The sequence below is a fragment of the Lampetra fluviatilis genome, chromosome 33 (assembly GCF_964198595.1).
Source record: "Lampetra fluviatilis chromosome 33, kcLamFluv1.1, whole genome shotgun sequence".
Lineage (NCBI taxonomy): Eukaryota > Metazoa > Chordata > Hyperoartia > Petromyzontiformes > Petromyzontidae > Lampetra > Lampetra fluviatilis.
The window spans coordinates 5,928,890-5,955,950 of record NC_136307.1 but is presented as its reverse complement, the minus strand read 5'-3'; the positions used below and the strand labels follow the sequence as shown (position 1 = coordinate 5,955,950).

General features: G+C 47.9%; 1 protein-coding gene across 1 annotated transcript; it reads left to right on the top strand.

The window, feature by feature from the left end:
• Positions 1 to 19,179: 19,179 nt before the first annotated feature.
• LOC144943978 (uncharacterized) lies at positions 19,180 to 26,853 on the top strand. Its single transcript, XM_078871912.1, has 3 exons — positions 19,180 to 19,459; positions 23,775 to 23,975; positions 24,539 to 26,853. The coding sequence occupies exons 1-3, from the start codon at positions 19,390 to 19,392 to the stop codon at positions 24,982 to 24,984; spliced, it is 717 nt and encodes a 238-aa protein (XP_078728038.1). The 5' UTR covers positions 19,180 to 19,389; the 3' UTR covers positions 24,985 to 26,853.
• Positions 26,854 to 27,061: the final 208 nt, after the last annotated feature.

Here is a 27,061-nt window from a genome sequence, read left to right as displayed (position 1 = left end):
ATTATTTCCCTTCTACGTGACTTTACCGAAAGAACCAAGAAGATGAATCCCTGCAATCACGAAAGCTTTAAATCGAAATCGTACGAAGGTTGAGAAACTCCCTTCCCGTCAGGGTCGAGGTGCCTGCCATACGTTGAAGAGAAGGCAGTAGAGCAGGTGGACAAATTGCCACCTGTTTCCATTGGTCCGGGGATATAGTGCTGCCCCCTCGCACGCGCTGGTTTTCACCGGGTGCCCCGGTTTCCTCCCCACATGAAAACACACATTAATTGGCCAATAACACCTTCATATATAAAGGACCGTAGAGCTCGGGGGAGAGGATTCGGCACCAGCTCGCCTTCGTCCTCTTTGCGGTTTCTCCTGCTCGCAACTCAGGTGGAGTCCACGTTGCCGCTGTACCGCCCTCTCCTGGCGAGCCAAGGTACGGCAACATCCTCGAAGCTCACGGGACTGAGAGTTGCGCGGGGTCATTTGAAGACCGCTGGCGAGCACTGCGGAGTGCTGTTGACATTCCAAATAAAAGCCTCATCGACGACCCCACGGTTGACACGCACGGCGTTGATCTGCCACGAAACCCACACTGCTCCGTCCACCGTTTCAGAACAGCAACAGGTCGCTGCGCACACCTCCTCCGCATGTGGAGAATTAAAGACAGCCCGCAGTGCGACTGCGGCCACCCGAATCAGACAATGCGCGCGGGGCGAGAAAACCGGCGCGTGCGAGGGAGCAATGCTCGATCCCCCCATACAGAAAGGGACAGATGCCATCATCGTCGTCTCAACCTTCGGCTCCAGCCCAAACACTTTCGCAAGAAGTTCTGCATCGTGTTATAGATGTCATCGTCACCGTAGATTGTGGTATCATCATCATCATAATCATCGTCAACTAAATACAGGGTGATCCATTTTTAGGAGGTACACCACTAAAAGAGTGAAAATTTACAGAGAATTCAACATTTTATTACCACCAGTCTCAACACACGCATTGCATCGTTTCACACTCTCCTCTGTAGGATAGGGAACGGCATCCTAAGATATTCTGGCAAATTGCCCGACGATGCTGGATGTAATTACCAGCGAAACGTCGCACTGCTCAAATTGTAAATGTTGTGGATTTACTCTCCAACACGCCGGTGGGCCGAAGTAAGTAAACTATTTGGCGTTTTGTTGACGTGACAAATCCCTTACTAATTGGCGGTGTCGGGTGGTGGGGGGTTACGACACATTTACACCATTGGAACCTCCTTTGCCAGTAGCAAAATATGATAATTGTTTTTGTACCCTTTTATCTGGCAACAAAACTGACACCTTTTTTTTACAAAGAGTCATGTTTGCATTGACCACAATACCTGCGGTCGGAATGCAAACTCGTCACACATCGTCACAAATGTCTGACCCCCCCCCCCCCTAGGTGCGTGATGTCATTTATGGACGGGCCCAAAGGACTTTGTGGGGCTCTTCACACTGAGGCCTGGAGCGCCACGTTGCGGCGACAAAACGCAACGTGAAATAAGACGCCGTAACTTCTACTACTAAATCACTAAGGGGTCGTCCATAAATGACGTCACGCACCTAGGGGTGTGACGAGGGAGGGGGGTTTGAGAAACGTGACATCACATCAGAATGCGCAACTTTAAATAAATATAGACAACACGTTCTACTTAATTAATATACTTTTAATAAATGTTTTCTCCTACAACGTCAGAGTGCAGCGCCACATTAAATACGCACTACAATGACAATAGTTTAAAGCGATTTGAAGCATGTTTTATTTTTTTTTGGGGGGGGGGGGGCAGAGGTTTGTGACGTCATATTTGAGGGGGGGGGGTCTGACTTTTTGTGACGCCGTGTGACGATGGAGGGGGGGGGTGAAAAATCGTCCAAAATCGCGTGACGTCATTTATGGACGGCCCCTAAGTCAGTGCATGTGGTGTTCGCGCCATTCTCATAGCGCAACAAGGCGAACACGAAGGCGCTGTGCTTCACGGACACAGTCTGCTGTAGGTTCACAGTAGGGGGGGGGGGCGATGTTGCTATTCATGTGATCCGAACAGAGTACGGTGCTGTAATTTGTCGTGTCATTTCTTGAATTTGGGCACATTTGGACCATGACGTGAGCACTTAATGGCCTACTCGATTCGAATGGCTGCGAATCAGACGGAACGGAGCTAGATAGCTCGGTGGGCCTTTACCTGGGAGAGGCAACCTGGCCACAAGTGACAACCCAACGAAGCGGCTTGCCATGTGGACATTGATAGCAGCCAAATACTCTAAACGCGCGTTTCTAAAGGTGGAGGTGAAACACCGGAGGACCCGGAGAAAAATCCATGCGACCACGTGGAGAGAGAACATGCAACCTCCAAATATACAACAGGCGTCAGGGTCGGGATCGAACCCGCGAACCTCCTGTATACCAGGCGAGGTAGTTAACATCTCTCCACCGCGGCGCCCCGGCTATGACCAGGGCGGCCTGCCGGAATCGAACCGCGAACCTCTGCAACGAGCGGCGATCACGTCACCGCTGGGAAATTGACACACACACACATCATTGTCTCGCGGTATGGACATGCGATCTGTGTGTGTATTGTATATTCAGTAACCTGTGTGGCGGGGGTGGTGGGGGTAACGGAGGCTTCGGGGACCCGTGGTCTAGAGACGTCACCTGAACACGTTGTACGTGTGCGCTTGTCAGCCGAGCCGAGCTAGGGCTCGGGTTCCACCCGGGTGGAATTTTCCACCAAGCCAAACCCGAATTCATCGAACTCTAAAAGTCCCACCCTCCCTATTTGTGTTTAGTTACAGGGACAATGAAATGCATTACACGTGTAAGTCGTTGTTCACATGACTCGTAACATTGTGACGACATTTGCCTTCTCGCGACATTTTATACCCACGAGCGGAGAGCCGGGCGGAAAAAAACTGCACCTAGCCTGGCACAGTAAGGGGGGTACAGCTTGTGGTGCATCTGCCGGTCATCTCAGTCGGCCAACCCATGGCACCTGCTGGGACTGTCCAGAGACCTCCTCCTGCACCTAGCCTGGCACAGTAAGGGGGGTAACAGCTTGTGGTGCATCTGCCGGTCATCTCATTCGGCCAACCCATTGCACCTGCTGGGTCTGTCCCGAGACCTCCTGCACCTAGCCTGGCACAGTAAGGGGGTAACAGCTTGTGGTGCATCTGCCGGTCATCTCACTCGGCCAACCCGTGGCACCTGCCGGGTCTGTCCCGAGACCTCCTCCTGTCAGCGAGCCTTCAACACTTCACGTGATAGCCGCAAAGTGCACCTAGCCTGGCACAGGCGCCATGGTAACGTCCACTGTCACTTAGTGTTGAATAGCGGCTGTATTGGTGAGTGTGTGTGTGTGTCAGGAGCGGTGGTGCAGCCGTTAGCGCTACGAACCCGGCGAACCGAGTTCGATTCCACCTTACGCCCAACCACAGTGACTATTATCTGATCCGCTCCAGGGCCTCCCCTAGGTCTACTCAGCCTAAAATGATGACGTAATGCGGTGTGTAAACATCGCCACGAGGGAGACAAAGGCGGCCAGGCGTGGTGCTGGCCACCCACCCCCTCGTGTGCCGTGCCGGCCATCACAGGTGCTTGCTCACAGCACTTGTCCCAACAGTCTGTTAAGGCTATACGGGGGATCTTTTTCTTTGTGTGTCTTATATAATAACGAGTTTGGTGGGGGGGGAGTACCCAGACCCAAGGGAAGAGTTTGTTCATAACATCAAACATCACACTCTGAACTGTGTGCAGCTCAGATATAGTACACGTGTCTGTAATGTTGTTACATACCCTATCTGAGTTGTGTACAGTGCAGAGTGTGCTGTGTAGTGTGATTTGTAATGTTGTCACATACCCCGTCAATCAATACGGTTTACCCGTATTCTCGTACAGGGAAATTGAGTAAAACAATGTTTCTCTATTTGTTTGTGTTTCTCCCTTGTGATGTAACTTTGCCGGATGAACGTTGAGATTTATAAGGACACGGGGTGACCAGTAAGTGTCAGAATTGGTCTGTGAAAAGGCAGGGTGATTTGTTTTATTTTATTTCTAACTACGTGACTTTACCGAAAGAACCAATGATACTGATAGGGGGCTCATCTTCTTGGTTCTTTCGGTAAAGTCACGTAGAAGGGAAATAATAAAAGAATAAAATTAAAACATAATACAATAATTGTATTATGTTTAATTTTTATTATTTTATTATAAAATTATTTAATTACGTTTAATTTTTTTAATTTTTTTATTTCCCTTCTACGTGACTTTACCGAAAGAACCAAGAAGATGAATCCCTGCAGTCACGAAAGCTTTAAATCGAAAAATGATAGGGGGTTGTGAGGTTCGCGTACCCTCACCACGCGCTAAATCTGAGCTGTATACAGTAAATGTTGAGGGTATTTGGATAAAATAATAATAATCAGTGTCTGTCGTCAAAGTAAAGTCACATCGGTGATGCATCGTATATAGTTATATAGAAGACACATTGATGATGTGTCAACGATTAATGTTGTGGAACAAAATCACTGATGTATCAACATTGCGCAATACCCATATGCCCTTTGTAACATGGAGACGTGTCGATACTCTTTGTAGCATGGAGACCTGTCGGATCAATAGCTGGGACTCCAAAAAAAGAACCGGTGGATTAAACAAGCACTTTCTGACCATCCCCGATTTCAAAATTGCAAACTCGCATATATTCTCGCTTGGGGGGGGGGGGTGTTCATGCGTGAATGTGTATCCGCTGGGTGTCGTGATCTATGTTGTAACGGTATGCATAACATTATTTTATTAAATGTAACAATTCGAACACTCAAACGAAATGTACAATCACTGCCTGATGGCCTGTCGTTATGCAACATTTTTCGGATACACTGCATCCTCTTCTGAACAAATTGGGTCTCATCTCAGTCGGCCAACCCGCGTGTCGTTGTCCGTGTCGAGCACAAACTGGCTGGGCCAAACACAACCTTCAAGCGATGGTACTGACCGTCCTTGCGCTTTGTTGATGGTCATTGAAGATGCGACGAAGACAAAAACCGGTGTATAAAACGGGCACTTTTTGGCAATCCCCGATTGTAAACACACACCACACGAAACTACTTTTTTATCTATATAAAAATGTGTTTGGCTGATTTGTTTACCCACCTTGTACTTGCACTACTATCATGTTTTTGTACTGTTTGTTGCAACGTTCTTACCCCGTGCGCCTACTGGGCATCTGTGAAAAAGAGCTTGATAGCTCATCGGATTCCTCGAGTATAAATTAATATTCTGGCTCTGATGTACGTCAGTCCGATGATGCAAATTTAACATCTGTCATAATAAATCGCGTTACCGGCACCTGCTTTCATCCACATTGCTCACCGTAGCGTTTTGGGTTGTTCTGCATGTACCACTCACTCTGCGGGGGGAACGATACCAACAGTTTCGCATGGATTTGTACTTTAAAACATGAAAAAAAACAAGACGCAGCATTATACAATCACCGCAACTCTTATTGTGCAATAATGAACAAATGACAATTAAAATCAACTGAATAGGGTTACGTTTTATTTGTAAAATTGTTAAATAATGGGATACCATCAGCCACTGTGGTTGATAATGCTTTCTCTCTCAGTGGGTTTTAGCTACAGGAATCGCGGAGAAATAATTGTATTCAATTGTAATTACACTTAAAAACATGTTTCATATATAAAACACGTGTTTCTGTTAACATCCCCGAGTCTAAATTGTGTTTTGGCCAACCAAGAAACAGCGTTATATGTTGGAGGCGAGTACCGTGTGACACACGTACACACGCACGAGACTACTAACTTTTAAATACAGTGGAAAAAAAACCCCAACCCTGGTGCCTCCCTGTGCCGCGCCGAGTATGGGTTGTCAACGTGACACGAGACGACCAGGCCATTTAGAACTCTTGCGGAGCGCTGCCTCAGACCCATCTTAGAGAACGGCCCGCGAAAGTTGATATCGCAGAACCACGTCTGAGATCCCTTGAAGCGACTCTATTATCCGCACAAGTAGGTGAGGGTAGCACTTCACCACCCGGCCTGACAGCCCGACCGATATTTTAACTCTCGGAGCTGGTGGTTCAACCGCATGGTAACAGATAACCAAACGCGATGTTTATTTTTGTGCGCGTGTGTGCAGCAGTCATGGTGACTCGAGTTTTGACCGTCGGCTCGTTGTCGGAATCGGACACGGGATCTCAGCAATGCGTGCAAAAATAGCCGAGTCCCCGCGAACGCTTTCCGAATATTTCTCGGCGATGCCTGTGCAATCACACGAATTCGTCACGCTCAGTCACCGCGCGCGAACTCTTGTGTTGGTCGTACAATTCGTGTGGCAATGTTTCTCTCTGCATCGGGTCGGTGTTTTGTCGCAATCGCTACAGGACGCAAAACGCACGATTCATCGCGGGCGTGCTCTCCGCAGCAATTGCGCAAAACGTCATCCGCCATGTTCGATCCACTGCTGGACGAAGGACCGCCACCAACTCTACCGATCCTCCGATGTAATAATGCTCCGTCGAGCACCTGCACGTCAACTCATTTTCATCGCTCCGTTTGCTAATGTTGCGCTGCTTATAACGTCCCCTCGGGATGTGGTCCATTTCCATGGCTGACAGGTTGCAGAAAAAAATAATCTGCTAATTACACATCGCTAAAGCTAAAATTTACTTGCTTGGTTGCGGTTTCAAAAATAATCATTGGGTAGCGGTGGCACGGTGCTTAACGCGCTGCTCTCTGACCAACATGAGTTTCATTCCCGGCCACGGCGAGTGATGTATCAACAGATCCCGGCGCACCCATCGGCTTTACGAACCCGCACTGACCAGCGATAGGGCACGGGGAGGCCCTCATCCAGCCGTTGATTTCACAAGGATGCTGCGCTCGTGTGCCTAGTACCCGCCATCGCTGACACATTCATCTAGCTGTGGAATTAAACAACCGTGACCATTTGTGTTAGCGATAGAGGCGCGGACCCTGCAAGTTGCTCGCTCACGCCACCGCTGGCGGAAGATCTTCCCACTCGAGGGAGCTCTCGAGGCATGCAGAGCGGGGGTGGCCACAGCGAAATCACGTGACTTACGGGAGGCTTGGGCTGGCGGTGTATATTGAGAGAGACATTACGATCCCTAACGCTTCTAGCGCACGTGCTACTTAATGGACGAATAGCTGTTCATCTTCTTGGTTCTTTCGGTAAAGTCACGTAGAAGGGAAGTAATAAAATAATAAAAATAAAACATAACAAAATAATTATCACGACGTTTCGGCCACAACGCAAGCAGCCGTCTTCAGATGGAGAACAGGTCTGTCGAGAAGAGAGAGTCTGAGACACAACGCAACACCTGAAGACGGATGCTTGCGTTGTGGCCGAAACGTCGTGAGAATTATTTTGTTATGTTTTATTTTTATTATTTTATTACTTCCCTTCTACGTGACTTTACCGAAAGAACCAAGAAGATGAATCCCTGCAGTCACGAAAGCTTTAAATCGGAATAGCTGTTCGTTTACAACTTTCATTGTGGTGTTTGTTAGTTCGTAAATATGTTTTTTTAATATATATATTAAAAATACCTTCAACAATCCAGTCTACCTCTCTGGCCTCTCCGTGTGCTGTGAGGAAGGGTCATTGCCCGAAACGTCACCTATGATGTTTTTTTCCTTCGTTTTAAGGCCACTATTAATGGACGAATGTGTAGGATGTTTTCCTGTTAATTTGTGCTTGTGCACCACTGCCAACACAACAGCAGCAGCAGCAGCAAGTAATGTTTACATTTGTTTGTTAATGAGCAAAGAATAATCGCACTATCTCGATATTTGGCAAAAACGTACAATAACTATGTATGTGCACGTACGTTGAACTTCTTTTGCACCATACATAGCCACCCGTGCGAATCGGAGGTGCGGGGGAAGGACAATAAACCAAACACGTAAGGCAGTTCTAAAGAAATGTGTTTGGCACTCTAGATTTAAAAGCGCGCAGCTCCAGTGGCGTCCTAATATCAGAAGGAAGAGCGTTCCAGGCGGCCACAGACGCGCATCTGAAAGCGCGCGATGCGGCGACCGACTTTGCTCGACGGCCGAGCCAAAAAGCCGCTGTTGCGAGGATGAGCGCAGTTCGCGTGATGGTCTGTGCTCCTTGATGAGATGGGCAAGGTATTGCGCGATTATCGTGGTACTTACATCGCGGTGTCGCCGTATCGCGGTAACCCGACAGGCGCGTATGCAGACACGGCACGCGCAGTGCTCTGACAGGCACCGCGCACGTCAATTATTTGTATGTGCACGGAGTCGGTTTGCGGGGCGCAACTTAAATCCAAAGTGCAAATAAAAAGCAGGTGCATTCTGTCACCGCTCTCTGTCAAGAGCAAGCAACGGGCGACACTTTGTAGACATTGCAGGGTATTGTGTTTGCAATTCTAACCGCGCGCGTAATAGCTAGAAGCGAGTACATGCACGAGGTAACGGCGCAGCCCCGCAAGTGCCTGCTAATGCCAATGCCGACGGAAGGGCCTCCACTAGGAATGGACCGCATCTAAGGAGAGAAACTAAAAACTAATCCATTTCATGAACCAGGTAAAGCACACTGAGGTATGGCCTATTCTTTAGAGGCGGCCTGGCCACACACGAGAGCTCATCGAATTGTCTTATATTATCATCATCATCATCAAACATGGGAATTCATAGTAGCGGACAAATGAGTCTAAACGCACGTTGATTCTAAATATGGAGAAGGCCAAAGCCGGAGCACACGGAGAGACACCCACGTGGGGAGAGAGAACACGCGGACTCCTTCCGTTCATATTCAGGTGCTCGATGGATTGTCGATGGTAGTTTGGTCTACTCTTCCACGTTAGGCAAATGTCTTGGAAGAGGCGGGGGGGGGAGGGGGGTGATACCCCCACACTTTACCCCGCCAGGCGCGACCCGCCGATCGACGGACGAAATGTGGTGGACTGCTGGGTTGGGCAAAGGCGGTGAAGGGGATTTGAGAAACATGACCATAGCTCAGTGCGCCTTATCTATATTACAAGATAAGGCGCACTGAGCTATGCAGCTATTTTCGAGAAGCGACCTGGCCACAAATGATAGCCCAACGAAGTGGCTTATCACGTGCAAATGTATAGCAGAAAAATTCTCCGGAGGACCCGGAGAAAAAAACCACACGACCACGGGGAGAGAGAGAACATACAAACTCCAAATACACAGCAGGCGTCAGGGTTGGGATCGAACCCACGACCATCATGCATAACAGGCGAGCTAGTTAACATCTCGCCACCGTGACCGGAGAAACCAGCACGCGTGCGAGGTGATTACCGCTCACACTTTGCGCTGCAGAAAAAAAAAACCCACCAGGCCCCACCAACAACCCACTTGCTGCTCTTCCACCTTGCGACGAGGGCGCCCGCGTCTCACCGTTCACTCACTCGGCGTGCCCACGCAGCCTCCTATCTGTGCGTGATCCACCAACCCGCTGCGTCACGTCGCACGGGAACGCGCCCGGGTGGCGTCGAGCAACAATAACAAATAGACCACCGGATGTCATCACAAATCTGCGTTGAGAAGTGAGTTTTCCACGCAAGGTAGCACACTCAAATAGACGTTACACAACGTCTTAGGCATTAGGGCAGCGATGATGCGTCCCCGTGTCAGCGTGTGTACACACTTACTCACACACACACACGGGCGGGGAGCGGTGGCGCAGCGGTTAGCGCGCTGCGCTACGAAGCTGACGACCCGAGTTCGATTCACGGCCAATACCGGTGACGATTATCTGAACCGGTCATGTGGCCTCCCGAAAGTCGACTCAGCCACAAATTAGTACCTGGTGCGGTGTGTAGACAAAGGCGGCCGGGCGTGGTACTGGCCACCCACCCCCTCGTGTGCCGTGCTGGCCTTCATAGGTGCTCGCTAACAGCACTTGTCCCTACAGTCTGTGACGGCTATACGGGGGTTCTTTGTCTTTGTCATATATATACAGAGTGGCCCAAAAGTCATGGAATAGGGTTACTAAATGTATTTGAACACTTGCATGAACATTTTAATTGCTTCATCTTCAAATTCATATTTGATATAATATCCTCATTAATATCTGCCAGTCCGTCTGGTCGAGCGAGTCTTCAACATGGGTGGAGGAATCAACTCGTGAAGGTGACGATAAACACCGACCACGGTGGCTGGGGTAGAAGCGTGACGAGCAGGTGACTGGCCGCCGCTGAACCAGAAACCGGAGTGTTACTTGGTCACTGCGTCGACACGATGTCGATGTCATCCCCAAACGCGATGAGCAAAGGCCCCACTGGAATGTGTTCCCAATATCTTCGGTGTAAATCCTCGCGATGGAGCAGCGGTTACCGCACTGCGCTACACAACAGGCGACCCGAGTTCTATTCCCGCTCAGAACCAATAGCAGTGCGGGATATCTAAACCGGTCGTGGGCCACCGCTAGGTCGACTCAGTCTAAACCCCGATGCGGTGTGTACATATCAGCAATGGGTCGACCAATGAGGCCGGGCGTGGTGCTGGCCACCCATCCACCCCATCGTGTGCCGTGCTGGCCTTCATAGCGGCCTCCTCGTTAACGACGCTTGCCCCAACAGTCTGTTCACATGCCACACGGGGGTTCAAGTTCAAGTTCATTTATTAGGTATTGCCCTGTGAGCCATTCGACTCTTGAATCGGGTGCAACCGCAACAAACAAAAAACAAAAACATGAACAAGAAAACATCTTAAAGTGAATATGTGACTAAGTGCAAACAGAAAATCCAAGAAAAGACAGCAAAATATTTCAGAAAAAACACCGTACACCAACGCTGTGTGCAAAAATCCCAGTGGGATGCAAGTCAAACAACAACAACAACAACAACCATAAGACAACTTAGATTAAGGCCATCAGTCTTACTCCGTATTACAACAAACAAACATGGCCAAACCAGTAAACTTTTCGAAATCACCAAAATAAAGCAAATGTAACAGTGATCACAGGAGCTGACGGAATTTTCACAATAAACGACAAACAACATGTACTACCAAAACCCTGCAGCCATAGCTGGCTGCATGAGTCACTCCACAACAGCAGGAGCATCAATCGGAGTATTATAATTTGTCAATGCACCTTTAAGATCAGCACACTAAATTAAAACACAGGTCATACTTTGCAGCGATCATCCGGAGCGAAACATTTTATTTTGGGGGGGGGGGGGGGGGTGGGGATGTTTGTCGTTGTGAATTCATAGCTAAAGCACATGATTGCGTGTGAAAGTCAAACATTCTGAAATGTTGTGAAATGTTTCCAATGAAACGTTCGTCCATTGTTTGAAAAAGAAAAATTACGTAACACAATGCTCCATGCTCTAAATAGAACGTTCTTTGTCGAACCTGTATTTGTGAGCGACTTGGGTGCGTGACGCAACGGGGGTACACGGATAGCATCAGTGGCGCGCAATGGAATCGATCCGCACCTCCGATTATCGCGGTTGCCGGCGTACGATGCGAAGGGCTTGCCAGGTGTTGTAGGCTGTGAGGCCGGTGGGATTGTGGCCAGGATACGTCAGCATTGAGTGTCGACCACTCGTCTGATGATGAGTGGCTGAATAAATACGCCGCCGAATATGAAATCCTTCACGTATCTCTGCCCCTCCGCGTGGAAAATATAGAGGAATTGTTTACACCTCGCCCTCAACCGCCCGGCATTCTGCGAGTGCATCATTTGAGCGGCATTCGTATGGCACATTTGTCACGATGATTGATTCTTGATGCAAGGTTCGATTTTTTTACGACAAATTCAACAAACGTATTTAATATATCCACAATTATCGACAACTTGAAGTCACTTAATATGCCCTTAATGATCGCCAACATATATTTAGAATCGAATTTAGCAACACGTATCATGCCATACAAACATTCCAATGCGCGATCCTACTGAAGACGAGTCTTGAGACTGAGGCTTTCCATCTGGAAAATTACGCGGTAATTTTATGATAATAAGAGTGATAGCAACATAAAACCTATTTTTTTTTACCTATATCATTATCGTACCGGGTAAGGCGTACTGACTATATAGCTCTTTTTCAGAAGCGACCTCGCCACGAATGATAGCTCAACGAAGTGGCTTATCATGTGTGCATTTACAGTAACCAAATATAGTACTCTAAACGCGTGTTGCTAAATGTGGAGGAGAAACCGGCAGGACCCGGAAAAACATTCACGCGACCACGGGGAGAGAGAGAGAGACACACACACACACTCTAAATACAGAATACAATAGGCGTCAGGTCGGGATCGAAGCCACGACTTTTTGCATACCAGGAAAAGGAGTTAACATCTCGACCTAGGAATGTTGCGTTCCCTCGCCGAAAAAGTGCCTTAGTCTGGCTCGATGTACACGAGTCTAGGTCACGCACTCTTTTGTGTGCACAACGATAGGAACCAGGAGCTCCTCGTCCTTGGCCCTATTCGGATGTAGCGTCTGACTTCGCGGAAGTCGATGTACTTGCTTCACTGACGATGGGCATCTCGTCTTTTCTAAGAGTTGGTCACGAGGCATCGAGCCATGGAGATGACACTCGGCTGGCCATGCCCTCGCTATATGTGAAACCAAATCCACATCTGCGCCACGATCTTTGGTCGCCCAATTCTAAATGTTGGCTTTTCTTTTCCAGTTCAGCAAATAGTCTCGATAGTACAGGGTTTTTCTGGGGTTAGATCGCGTAAATATCTAAATGTGTTGTTAAACCCGCCACCTCCCGACAGCCAATTAGTAACGGGGTTTGTCACGTAAACAGAACGTGCCGATTCGTCACTAGTACAGCACGCGGCGTGTTGGAGAGCCAAGCCACAACATTTACAATCTGAGTACGAGGTTTCGCCAGTAATTATGACCTGTATAGGCATGCATTTGTAATGACAGTAGAGTCTGCATGCGGTGTGAGTGGACTAGTGTCCACGGGAGGTAATGACAGGGGAGTCAGCTGTGAGTGCGAAGGGACTGCTGGCTACGGGAATGATCGAGAAGGTAGAGCGAGCGTCCAGAGTCGGCGAGAATGTTCGGGAAGGGGGGCGTGGCCTCGACTCGGGGCTGTTGCAGTGGGGGTCTCCGCCTGTGTCACTTGAACGCGTCTTCAATAAAGTGCCATCTCAAGAGCAGTGTCTCAAGTCGTCTTTACACATTTAAACAATGTAATATTTGATTATTCGCTTGCAAGCAGCACTAAGTCTGTCGCTATCCGAACGATTAAAATTATTTTTATTTCTCTAAATTTCGATGGATTTTCTAATTAGTCTTGGCCAGTAGTAACTAGTTTTACACAGAACTTCAACATTGTCAAAATCAATTGAGTGTCCTTGTTGGCACGCGTGTTCTGCCGCTTCTGACAGTTGTATTTGGAAGTATTTAAATTTTCTTTGATGTTCTTTTAGTCTCGTGCCGATCATTAGCCCTGTTTGCCCAACATAGCATTTGCCAAAAGTGCAATTCATCCTGTACACACCTTCTGTTGATAGCTTCGGTAATACATCTTTTGTACCAGATATAAATTTCTGTATTTTATATACCGTGCTAAATCTCACTCAGAGGTTTTGTTTTTCCATACATCTGGCTATTTTATCAGTTACTCCCACAATGTATGCTATTTTAATATTTTTTATTAATTGGTCAATTTCAATGCTCGTGTTATTTGATTTGGTTTTGGCATTCAATGTCCTGTTGATTTGTGCATCATTGTAACCGCTTAATTGCACCGCTTCTTTAACATGTTTAATTTCACTTCTCAGAGTATCACCATCTGAAACTTGATGACAGCGGATTTCTGTGCTGGGTGATGGTGTGACTGCATTCAGTTAAGCGTCAATGTGCGTTTTCTTTCGGTAAACGCTGTGTGCGATCTAACCCAAAAAAAACCTGTATTATGGAAGATATTGGTCCCGAAAGCCTACGTGTTAAACATATAAACTCGATTACTTTTTTTGACAAATTACATCTTTATAGCCCTTCTGGAATATCATTCTAATTTACATATCCCCCTCTGTAGACATGTTTATATGATTATGAAACAAATTGAATATACTTCAAATTCTGACCAATTTCCACCACCTGACAAAATTGTCACGTTTCTAGAGATATTATTACTTACACGTGGCCGATGTAGCGATCAAATTCTGGCCAGAAAAAATCCCCTCGCGGTGGCTTAAGACTTTTCTGAACAAAACTATAATTTGCATAAATTAATGAGGTGGAAGGTCAGTGAGGTAGAAGGTCAAAGATGAGGTGGGAAGTTAATGTCAACACACGTTTCCCCCGCTCTGTACGGGTTCTGTTTGTGCGATTTCGCGAAAACGCGGCTAACCCATTTCTACCCAAAACTCGCTATATGCGGGTTAAATTCACTCATGTGCGGCTATGCGCGCCTCCATGGGACGTTCATTTGTGTAGCGTGTGCGCTGCTCGGCAGTCAGCTGTCCCATTGTGAGCCAGATGACCGTGTGGTCCAAGCTACTCCATTTTGATGTGTGCGTTCCCTTTTTCATTTTTTGGAACGCATCCACTACCCGCATAGAGCGAGGGAAACCTGTACATGTGTGGCCCAACCCAAAACTAAATATGGATCATTGTACTGAATAACAAAACCCCGATGCGTGTCCTTTCAAGTTAACGTTGCTAAATTGAGAACCAAAACCGTCACGCCAATGCTAACTTGAGAATCCGCGTTGCTTCACCGTAACATTCTCAACAAAAGGGGGGGGGGTGAGGGGGGGGGCGGTCTCGTGGCTCGAAAGTTTGAGAGGCTGAGCTGGCCACGATAAAATCGTGGGATTCGAATCCAAATGTTGCAGCCGCCTGTCATTAAAACCATCCTGGGTCTTTTTTTTTGCTTAGAAAGTTGACAAGTGGTCTATATCCGTTCACCAATGGCTGCACACGCACGTGGAATAATATCACATTTGATTCCTGACTTGAATATGCATGGCCCACACTCCAGCTCTGAGAGTTTGAAATATAAGTTTGGCATTCATGTGATGAACATTGCCCCCTGCAGAAGGGCGGGTGGCAAAGAGCTGTCCCCCTACTGTGTAGATTTAAGAGGTCACTTGGAGGGACCTCAGAAATAGTTCTGAGACATCTGCTTTCGCGACAGCCCCATCGCGTCAACCTCTTGGAAAGAGACAAAATAACAACACGATGTGAACGAAACTCCAATGACGAACGAGACGCTAAGCGAGATATCGCGTAAACGATGTTCCAGAACGTTGCAAATGCAATCCGTATGTTCATTGTATCGTTATTTTAGCGCGCTAAGCTTCACTTCCCGTGTGAATAAAGATTCACTGTGGAGCCATTCAACTGCAGTGCACTGAACTTGGACTTGCCGTAAGAATTTCGAAATCACTGCAAGCTTACAACTCGTAGCGCTCGTGACGAACACGCTGTCAAAACAACGATGGGACCGGAAAGCCGTCACTAAGGAATACCTGCTTTCTGATTCTGCATTGGCAGTGGTGCACAAGCACAATTAACAAAACACTCAGCACATTCGGCAATAATACTGTCAGAAATGTAATGTATATTCATAAAAGTTGACGTATCATGCAATGGTCTTTCAGACAACGCATCTATGTTAAAGGACCATGACGGGAAACGTTGCCTATTATATATTTTATAATCCCACCTGTGGGATTATATAACAATTCGTCACTTCATGCTGCACCGCTTGATCGTGTGTGTGTGTGTGGCTAAAACGCAGCGGAGGGCAGAGGAACGACGCTCACAACAACGAGCGGAGCGCCGGGTGGATAAAACGCAGCAGGTTGACACAGTTGGGAGCACAGAGGTGGCGGCGGCACCTGACAATCATCTCAGTCCGTCCCGTGACCACCTCCTACAGCAGCAGCAGCAGCAGCAGCAGCAGCGAGCCTCGCGAGCGCCTCAATGTGCACCTAGCCTGGCACGAGCGCCGTGGCGACGTCACCGCTAATTCGCGGCTGTTGCTGTGTTGGGCGCGCGGGCGGGCGTGCGGTGATCGGAGTCGTCACAAGTGTACGCGCTGAGTTGTTGGTTACCGGCTTGGCTCGGGTGCCACCACCTGAGGTCTATTCACAGCGCGTGTGCGTAATGAACCCGGTGGACAATGGAGAGACGGCGGCTCAGGTCTCGGTGGCGTTCATTCATGCGCGAAGAGATGGCGTGAGCCGGGGTTTCAACAACGACAGCGCCCGCCCACCCCCCCCGCAACCCAACTCTCTCACGTGCTCGCCTCGTGTTGCAATTGTCAGTGACTCAGCACCGTCATTGTCATCATCATTCATCTTCAATCATTATCATTCATGATGTTATTTTTTATCATCAGCATTCAGTTTTGTCTACATCATAATCGTCAAGAATTATCATCATCATCATTATCGTCGTCTATTATAAATGTCAACCATCATCATTATCCGTTATAATTTGAAATTGTAATTATCAGCATTATCAGCATGAGCGCAATTAGCAGCTCTATAATCGTTATCTGTTATAGTTGTTATTTATTTCATTGTCAATCGTCATCATTGTCCATTCTAATTCTCAACCATCAACATCATCAGTATCATCATCCATTATACAGTGCCGAGGAAAAAGCTTGTGAACCCCTTAGGATTTTCACATATTTCGCATATTTCAAACCTAAAATGTTATTATATCTTAATCTATGTTCTAATAATAGACAAAGATAGCCTGATTAAACAAATGAAACAACACACATGATGCTCTTTCAACATTTAGTTACCCTCGACTGATTCTACATTCAATGACATGTGTGAAAAAGTGTGTGAACCTATTAGATTCAGTAACTGGTGACACCCCCTTGAGCAGCAGTGACCGCAACTAAGCGTTGCCTATTCTTGGTTCTTTCGGTAAAGTCACGTAGATAGAAAATAAAAAATAATAAATTTAAAATGATAAAAGCAAAAAAGCACCATTTTATTATTAAAAATTTCTATCTACGTGACTTTACCGAAAGAACCAAGAATATGAATTCCTGCAGTCACGAACGTTTTGAGTCAAAATGGAAGCGTTTCCTGTAACCGTTGGTCAGTCTTTCTCGCATCGGATTTGAGGAATTTTGTCCCATTCCTCCTTACATAACGCCTTCAACTCGGTAACATTTGAGAGTTGCCTTGCATGGACAGTTCACCTCAGGTCCCGTTACAACATTTCGATCGGGTTTAGGTCCGCACTTTGACTAGGTCATTGTAAAATGTGGAAATTCTTCTTCTGCAGCCATTCTTTTGAAAAACTTCTTGTGTGTTTAGAATCGTTATGTTGCTGCAAGACCCACTATCGCTCCAGCTTTAGCTCACGGGCGGATGACCTGACATTATCTTCTAGAATCTTCTGATACAATGTGCAATTCATGTTTGTGTCAATGACGACAAACCGTTCAGGTTCTGAGGCACAAAAGCAGCCCCAAACCATCACATTCCCACCACCATGCTTCACGGTTGGGATGAGGTTCTTGTGTTCGAATGTAGTGTTCGATTTTCGCCAAACGTAACGTTTCTCATTGAGGCCAAAAAGTTATACCTTTAACTCGTCTGTACAAAAAACATTGTTCCAGAAGTCTTGCAGATCATCCACGTGCTCTTTGGGAGCAATGTTCTTGTTGGAGAGCAGTGGTTTTCTCCTTGCTATCCTTCCGTGAACACCATTCTTGTTTTTTTATGATATTTGAATCATGAACACTCACATTGGCCAAGGCGAGAGTGGTCTGCAGATCCTTGGATGTTTCTCTGGGGTTCTTTGTGACTTCCCTGATGATTTTTCCGGTTTGTTCTTGGAGATATTTTGGGAGGACGACCGCTCCTGGGTCGAGTGGCTGTGGTCTTGAACTCTCTCAATTTGTAGACGATCTGTCTGATAGTGGATTGGTGGAGCCCCAAATCCTTGCAAATGGTTTTGTAACCCTTTCCGGACTGATGAGCATCAATAACTATTATTCTGAGGTCCTTAGAGATTTTTTTTTATCATTGCATGACTTGTGTCCTCCCATCTCTATGATGAAGACCAAACTCACAAACTTTCTGATCTTTATATAGGGTAGGGCCTCCCAAAGTCAACCCTAAAGATCTACGTAATTATGTAAACACTTGTTTCTAATTATTCCCTTAATTGAGCTAATTAAACCAGGTGTTCACTTACTGCTATTCCTGGCGAAATGTTCTGGCTAAACCACCCAAATGTAAAACTATAGTGGTTGCTCTACACCAACATTCGCCATACGAAGAAGACAAATACCTCTCGATCCACACAGACCTATAGATTGACACTGGGACCCAGAGACGCAAATAAAGACCCCGAGGCTCACGCATGGATCTACATGAAAGATACATCTTCATCGCAGCTATAAGCCACCCCGCTACTCCTGACGCAATCATCTGGCTCAACCACCTCGGTGTCAGTCAAATCCTTGTTGCTGTACACCAGGGGTCGCCAAACAAAGTAACAAGAAGATCCAATTTTTATCGAATTCCTTTAAAAAAACCCTCAATATTTCAACAGCCGCAATGCCACGTGGTGGTGAATGCGAGACGGTGGCTGTCCTTAATAAACGACGTCACGGAGCAGCCCCTTAAAGAGCCGCACGCTGCTCCAGAGTTGCAATTTGCCGACCCCCCGACACCAACATCGAAGAGGAATCGTTTCAATGAACGTCCAACAACCACCGTCGTGATGGTCGCTGATGGAAAGAACACTCTCTCTCTTGCTTGTGCTGTTCCGCGCAACGTAACTGATGCCCACCCACTCCTCACGGGATGCTGTCACTGCGCCTGTTTCATCCCCCCCCCCCGTGCCCCCTGCATTATCCTCGTTGTTTGCTCTGTGTGCGCGCGGTGCACCGTCCCCATAGAGCGCACCATTTGATTCCCCCCTTTGTCCAGTTGGCAACAACGACAGAGTCAGCTCAGCCGTGGCCGCGCGTTTGCTCCGCCGTTTGTTCCTTCCTCATCGCCGTCATTCCGAGCGCCCGCCGCTGTTCCGTCAATCAACGTTGGCCGTAGCTGGTTTCAACACCAATAACCCCCCTCCCCACCTCTCTCTCTCTCTCCCTCTCCTCCCTTCTACCCCACACCACCACCATCATCATCATCGCTACCAGCACCTGTCTTCACCTTACCCCACCCCACCCGCATTTCGTAATACGAACTCCCCGTACAACGTCGACCATTAAGTCATCAACCCAGCCCACTCGCCAACCCCTCGCCCCTAGCGTGTGTATATAAGTAGGGGGCACGCGGTGTCGCGCTACTCAAGCACCGTCAGCTCCACCGTCCAGTGCTTGCCGCTCAGCTGTACATCGCACGTGGCCCTCCTGCAGACTCGCGCCAAGTGACCGCTGCCATGCTGCGCGGGTTCGTCGTTCTGCTGCTCCTCTGTGGACTCGCGTCCTGCGCTCCTCCGAAGGCGGGCGGTAAGGACTAAGGGGTCACATCCAAGGCCGTAGCCATGGAGTCAACATTGGGGGGGACCAAATCTTACAGGGGGTCTGGAGTGGTCCCCACCCAGAAAAAAATATCTAAATTTTTAAACGAATTTCCTGCCATTTCCTGCCTAAAATATTTTTAAATTCACTAACACCTGGGATGGACTTTTTATGTATTTTTTATAATAATGTCTAATAGTGTATTGTATTATATTGCTCTGTTTTTACTTTTTACCATTTCTTGTTTCATTGTATGTAATGTTCGAGATTAGGGATTAATAAAGTACAACCATAACCACAATCATATAAACAGCAATCTATGCATTGATTTATATGAAGACAAGTCCAGCTAGTGTGGCCAAGGTTTAGCAAATTGTTGTTTTTATTTACATAGCATAGCAATTATTATTACTTTTTTTTATATTTTTTATAGCAATATATTGGTGGGGGGGGACATTTTGAGCATATGTGAATATTGTGTCCCCCCCAATATATATGATAAATACGGCCTTGGGGTCACCGACAGTCACGCACGCGCACTCATACGCACACCCAGATACAAAGACGGACTGTTTTGGGCTGTTCACGGGGAACACCCAGGAAGGGTCGACAGGGCACACGACGAGAGGGTGGGTGGCCAGCAACCACGCCCGGCCGCCTTTGTCTCCCTAGCGGCGATGTTTGCAGATCGCACCGGGTAACTCGTTTGAGGCTGAGTCGATCTAGGAGAGGCCCCGGACCGGTTCAGCTATTCTGTTATTTATCTCCGCCAATGTTAGCCGCGAAAGGAAAATTCAAGCCAGGTGGCCGGGTTCGTAGCGGCTCGCTCGCTACACTTTCGCCGACAGTCTAGGAAGGCTACGCGAGAGAGAATTGTTTCGTGGATCGATCGTGAGCTTAAATGATGTTCATCCCACCATCATCATCATCATCAATATACCTCCTGGGTCGATAAAACAAAGGCGCATCGTGTTGTGAGAGTTGAACAGTGCTGGTCCCACGGACGAGACTGACGCCTCGGCATAGAAACGTGGGATCTCGGCGGCTGGCTCAGGGTCGACATTTGAGACGTCAATATGAGCAGGAGACACTGACTGGACCAATTTCTGGGTGTGATTCGCACGGTTGGCTACGTACGGTGCGAAAGAAGTTCTACATACAGAGGGCACAATCGACCTCTTTTAGAAATTAGGATGAATAGAATTCGATTGTGTATACTAATGGAGCTTAATGGGACGTAATAGTGCTGAACAATTTAATCGGGTTTAATAGGCCTTAAGAGTGTCACGCGGGTCGTATAGTATTCTACCGATTATAAGACGCTTCGGGAAAGTAAGATGCACCCCAAAAACTTGTGTCCGGTATTTATAGAGTTCTGCAAATATTAGAAAACGCACACGCAGACAGACAAACATACACCTACCGCATTAGCAGACAAGCCCCCGACATTTGCTGAAAAAAAAAAATCCAGGGTGTTAGTGCGCCATTATCCGGAGAATACGGTAAATAGGCAGAGCCATTCGTGGTTGTTGGCGAGGTGAATAATGGGTGATGTGATATCGTGCGAAGCTCAAGGGGCTCGTGTGATTTGTAAAGAGCAAGAGAGAACAATAACATCCCAAGTCGATATTATAGGTGGTATCGTATTTCGATTGCATTCACAGAATGATATCTGATATCATTCTAAGGATACAATTGCGTGACATTATGGTCCAAGAATATGCACTTATATGAACAACGAATGTACGAGTAATGAGATAATTATTTTAATTATTTGTAAAGGGGAGAGGCTATTAAGAAAATGTGTCCTTTATCATCTATTCACGTATTCATCACCAATCCACCATCTATACACCTTTCAACCACCACCACCAACCCCACATCTTCATAGTCATCCAAACATCCACACATCGATCAACTACCACCACCATCACTGTAACAGTATGCATAAACCTATTCATCACCTCATTATCATCCATACATCATCTATACACTATCAATCACTACCATGACTTCTACATCAACTACACGCCTATCCACCACCAACACTTCATCATCAATACATCTCTACGTCCATCAACGACCACCACTACTACCACCACCATCATCCATACAACGCCATCATATACACTCTATCACCCATCACCACCATCAATGTCACAGCATCCACACACCTACTTACCACCTTCATAATCATCATCCATACATCATCTATATATGTATCAACACCACATCACCATCATCCATACAACTCCATTTATCCACCTGGCCATCGTCATTATTATCAGACCTACCTACCAATCCCGCCTTAGGCAGCTCATGATAGATTTGGTACAAAGCCACAAAAGTTTATGCTATGTCAGATTGAGCCCATCGAGATTAATTAAGTCCACGGATTTCATTTCTCACCCGATATGTCCCCACGGCGCTCCTCGGCCCGCGTGGAATAGGAATTACTGGCGTAAGGCACTACCACTAGAGTAGACCTACAAGCCACGCAAATCCATCATACAGTAATCCTACATCGTTGCATCCTGTAATCACATAATCCCAGTGAATAGGTTTAGGGATAAAACCGAAAATAATTCCTGGAACAGCAATCCTGGTTGTTCCCGATGAAATTAAGCACTGAACCCGCAACTATCTTCATCATCATCACCAGCACCGCACAGGACGGGGCCACGGTGATTCGTGGATGGCAAGGTCAGTCGGTGGACATTGACTCGCCGCTGATATTGTTAGCCGTGGAATTGAACTCACTTTTCCCGGATTTCAGAGCCTAATCAAACTGAACAACAAAAAAACCCAGACGCAGACTCAGGACCGTCACAAACAATTAATGATACCATGAATGTTCGCAAAACGACTGTTTAAATACAGTTCATGTGTGAGCCTGTGTGTGTGCCTGAACACAGACACACAAGTTATCCAAAGAAAATCTCGCTTTGGGAAATGTGTTGGCTCTTTCTCCATCCAGAATCAGAATCTTTATTTAGATCGGAGGAATCTTTAATAAGCCTTTAACAAGGCTCTCATCTCTGCCACTCTGTCTGTCCAGCCTCTTTATAACGCTGTGAAAAAGGGCCATTGTCCGAAAGGTCACCTATTTGCGATTTTTTTTGGGGGGATTGTGATAAATGCCGCAACACAGCGTTATTGACGAATGTGTTGAGTTCATTTTTTGTGCTTGTTTATGAGGCTAGGCATGTGCTAGGAATGCAGTGCGGTGCTAACCACTGCGCCACCGCCCCACGTGTGCGTGCAGCTTCCTCTATTTAGTCCGACCTTGCAGTGTCTACTTTAGTCTACTGTACGGACCCCATTCCTCCAAGTCGTTCATCGGCATTTTGTACATGCCGTGACAAAAATATCCGAGCATTTGTACTTTGTAAATATGCAAGGTTAAGTTGCGTGAATACTGTTTTTACTGGATGTATATATTTAACTGGTAGGCAAGTCGTCCTTACAGAAGAGGTGACGTGATGCTCAACATCACCCTCATGACCCCTCGCCACTCATTTCCCAGTGCGCTAACCACTGCGCCACCGCTCTCCGCACGTTGTATATAGTGTGTACATGCGTACAGGTACGAGACAGAAACTCGCCAACACGACTATATAATCTCCATAGAAATGCATAGACGCAAGCTCCAACCCTGGTCGGAGATCTACTTTACCCATGATCCCACTGGGGTGGATAGATTAGATACCACGCTGTGGCAGGTTAACAGTGGACAATCCTACGGAAAGACCTTCCAATATGAACAAAACTGAAAATCTATTATCCACCTCGTGGCCTATCCCCTCGGCTACAGTACCTCCATCCAGTAGGTACGGTAGAAGCAAGACGCTCACAGCAAATGTAGAGTGGCCTATTTCCTCAGCTACAGCACCTCCACGCAGTAGATGCAGTAGTAGCAAGATGCTCATAGGACATCTACCGCGGCCTATCCCCTCGGCTACAGCGCCTCCATCCAGTAGGTACGGTAGAAGCAAGACGCTCACAGCAAATGTAGAGTGGCCTATTTCTTCAGCTACAGCACCTCCACGCAGTAGATGCAGTAGTAGCAAGATGCTCATAGGACATCTACCGCGGCCTATCCCCTCGGCTACAGCGCCTCCACGCAGTGGCCCCTTCAAACGTTGCTCTTCCGATCGGGAAGTCGACGGTCAACGTTCGGTCGCCATTTTGACGGCACTCGCTGCGAGCTTCCCACGTGACGGCGGCGGGGCCACGATAAGGCCGCGAATCGTAATCGGCGTACGAATAAACCCGCGTGTCCCGTGCCCTGCCTGCCTTGCAGGCCACCACAGCGGAGAAGATCACGGAGATAAAGGAGATCACGCCCGTGGGGGAGAGGCCCTGGAGGATCTGATCAAGGCGGTGCAGAGGTCCCTCAATGGCTCCCTGAGCGTCGAGGGGGTGGTGGGCCTCTTCAGCAAGTGCAACCTCAGCGGCATCGACTTTCCTAACCCAGCGCAGCCCGTCAACTGCTCCTTTGCAGGTGAGACAAAGGCAGCAAGGCACGCCTCCTCATACAAAAACAATTAACCAACCCAGACACTTTGAACAAGCCCTCTCACTGACCCGAACCATAACCGGCTAGCTACTTATACATTCGTACTATCCCTCCCGCCGACCCTAACTTTGATAACTAACCAACCAACGTAAATTAATAAGCCTTCTATTGACCATAACCAACTAGCCAACCACCCACTAATACGAGGCCTTTCACTAGACCCTAACCAACTTGCCAACAAAACTACTAGTACCAGCCCTCCCATTGGTCATAACTATAACCAACCAACTCGCTATTAATACTAGCCCTCCTATTGACACTTACCCGAACTAGTCAACAAGACACGAGTACCCGTCCTCACTAATTCGAACCCTAACGCCTCTTTTGGCTTCACCAGGGCGGCCTCTTAGCACTTTTTTATTCCCCCCACCTCCCCCCACGGTTTGCGCTGTTTACAGCGCCCATGCCAACAATAATAACAGCAACAGCATAACCGCTTCTGCGCGTGTGCATTGCACTGAATGGTGTCCCGCGGGTTTCTCTCGCAGACATCGTCGGTCAGCCGCCCTACAACGTGCCCAACATCATCGCCAAGGTGCAGCAGATCCTCAACGTGACCCGCGAGCAGATCCTGGCCAAGGCAGCCGAAATCTACGGCCGATGCAAGGGCGTGCTGTCCCCCCCTGGAGGCCCCAATCACGACTCCCCAAAGCCCCCCAAGGGTGACAGGCCAGGCCAAGGTGGCAGACCAGGCCAAGGTGGCAGACATCGCAGATCGGTTGAAGACATGAAATCCAAGATGGGCAAGGGCTCGAATCATGAGTCTCCCAAGAGCCCAGGGTCTGAGTCTCCCAGAAGCCCAGGGGCTGAGTCTCCCCGAAGCCCAGGGTCTGGGTCTCCCAAGAGCCCAGGACATGAGAATCCCAAGGGCCCAATGCCTGCAAATCCCAGAGGGAAAATGCCTGGTTCCTCCCAGCATGGAGGCCGGAACTAGGAATCTCTTCCGTTCCAGCAGTGACCCACTCAACCCTAACACGGCTCTCGTGGACCAGGCTAACAGTCGATTCAGGGCTTCGTTTCTCATGGAATATATACTGGGGCTGCCTAAGCGACGGATGCCACCCACCCCACTGATAGCAAGAGGAAGTTGGGGGGGGGGGGGGTGGGGTTCGTGGGGTGGAAGTATTTTTTGGAGCTCAGCCCCGGAGAGCTCTACCTAAACTGAAGCCCTTTGTCCATGCAGCTCCTGTAAATGTGTTTCATTATTTGAGTTTGTCAGGTCCCGCCGAGACCGCTCGTGAGATCTCGGAGTTTGTGAATCGATTGTTGACCTCTATAAGCACAATGACCAAGTGATGGGTTATTTTCTTGACGTCTGTTGTTCCGCTAATTTCTTTGTCCAACGCCCGTCCCGACGAAATCGAATCCACCTTTTGTGATTTTGATGCACGAGTCTGAGCGCCACAGCCTTCGTTTTGCTCCGGCACACTTGAAGGCAGCGCTGAGAGAACGCAAGCACACACGACGGATCAGTGGCGTGGAGTGGTTGACACTTGGGCCCTCCGGTTCACGGCGGGTCTCTGCGCAGTTGCACCGCCCCGCACACCCGAAAGCAACGCCACTGATGACGGCCGGCGTTTCGAATCCACTTGCGATGTTGATGTTGATCTGGGGGGGTGGGGGGGGTAAATGCAGGGCTTGGCAAAGAACATGTGGACATACGACCAAGGTGGTGGGTGATACCCTGGAATTATAGATTTTGATGATCTTTTATATACTAAGTATCTATTCAGCCTTTGAAGGGTGTGGCAGTGGCGTGGTTTACAATTGTGCCCATTTCCCGTGTGTCAAGGCTGATTCGGTCAGAGGCAACAAAATAAAAGAAAAATATATCAACATTTGTTTCGTCTCAAAAGTCACACGTGCAAGTGTTGATCTAGAAATCCGTAAGCTCTCCTCAGGTTCATGCAAATGTCATGATATTCAGGTGTCCGGTCCCACAATTGTTACAGAGAGACACGTTTGCAGATGACATTTCATACATTTTACCGACCAAAAAATAAAAAAAATAACCTGCCACTTATTTAAGTTTTATTCTATAATAAAGATCACTCCCCCCTATAGCCTAAACAGATTGTTGCGGCAAGTGATGTTCGCAAGCACCTATGAAGGCCAGCGAAACGCCGGGCCGTCTTTATCTCCTCACTGTTGATGTTTACACACCGCACCTGATGCTTTTGCAATGGTTGAGTCGACCTCGGGCAGGTCCAGCCAGGACCGGTACAAATATTCGCCGCTGATGTCATCCGTGAGTGGGAATCAATTTCGGGTCACCGGGTTCGTAGCAGAGTGCACGATGCACTACAATACCGGTTCCCATCGACACTCCCCGCAATACCACAAAGACAAAGATCGCCCGTCTAGCCTCAACAGACTGTCGGGACAAGTGCTGTTAGTGAGCACGTATTGAGGCCGGCACGATACCCGACCACCTTTGTCTCCCCAGTGGCGATGTTTACCCACCACACCAGGTACGCATCTGAGCACCTGTTGCGGTGACTTGTAGAATCCACGCAAACCCACACGCATACACGGGAATTGTGCATTGTAAACACACGCCACGCGCTGTCGCCTATTGCATGTAACCACTTAGACGCCTTTAATAAAGAGATGACTGACGCATTACGTGTGATCTGTTTACGGGTCGATTTTACTCGGGGTCGGTTCCACGTGCCAGAGTCACGTGGCCTCAGCTTCTCGTTGGAGGACCCAGAAAAAAATGCCCACGCGACCACGGGGAGAACACGCGAACTCCAAATATACAGCGCGCATTAGGGTCGGGATCGAACCCACGACCTCCTGTAAACCATGCGAGGTAGTTAACATCTCGCCGCCTCCCTCCACATTTAGAAACATGCTTTAGGGGCCGTCCATAAATGACGTAACACACCTGGGGGGGGGGGTCAGACATTTGTGACGACGTGTGATGACGGGGGGGGGGGAGAAATGTGACGTCATATAAAAATGCGCAACTTTAAATAAATATAGAATTGTTATAACACTAGTTGTTA

Coding starts and splice junctions, on each gene's coding strand:
- LOC144943978 (XM_078871912.1), top strand. CDS start 19,390: ATGCTGCGCGGGTTCGTCGTTCTGCTGCTCCTCTGTGGACTCGCGTCC. Junction 19,460..23,774: donor CGCTCCTCCGAAGGCGGGCG/GTAAGGACTAAG, acceptor CCTGCCTTGCAG/GCCACCACAGCGGAGAAGAT. Junction 23,976..24,538: donor CGTCAACTGCTCCTTTGCAG/GTGAGACAAAGG, acceptor TTTCTCTCGCAG/ACATCGTCGGTCAGCCGCCC.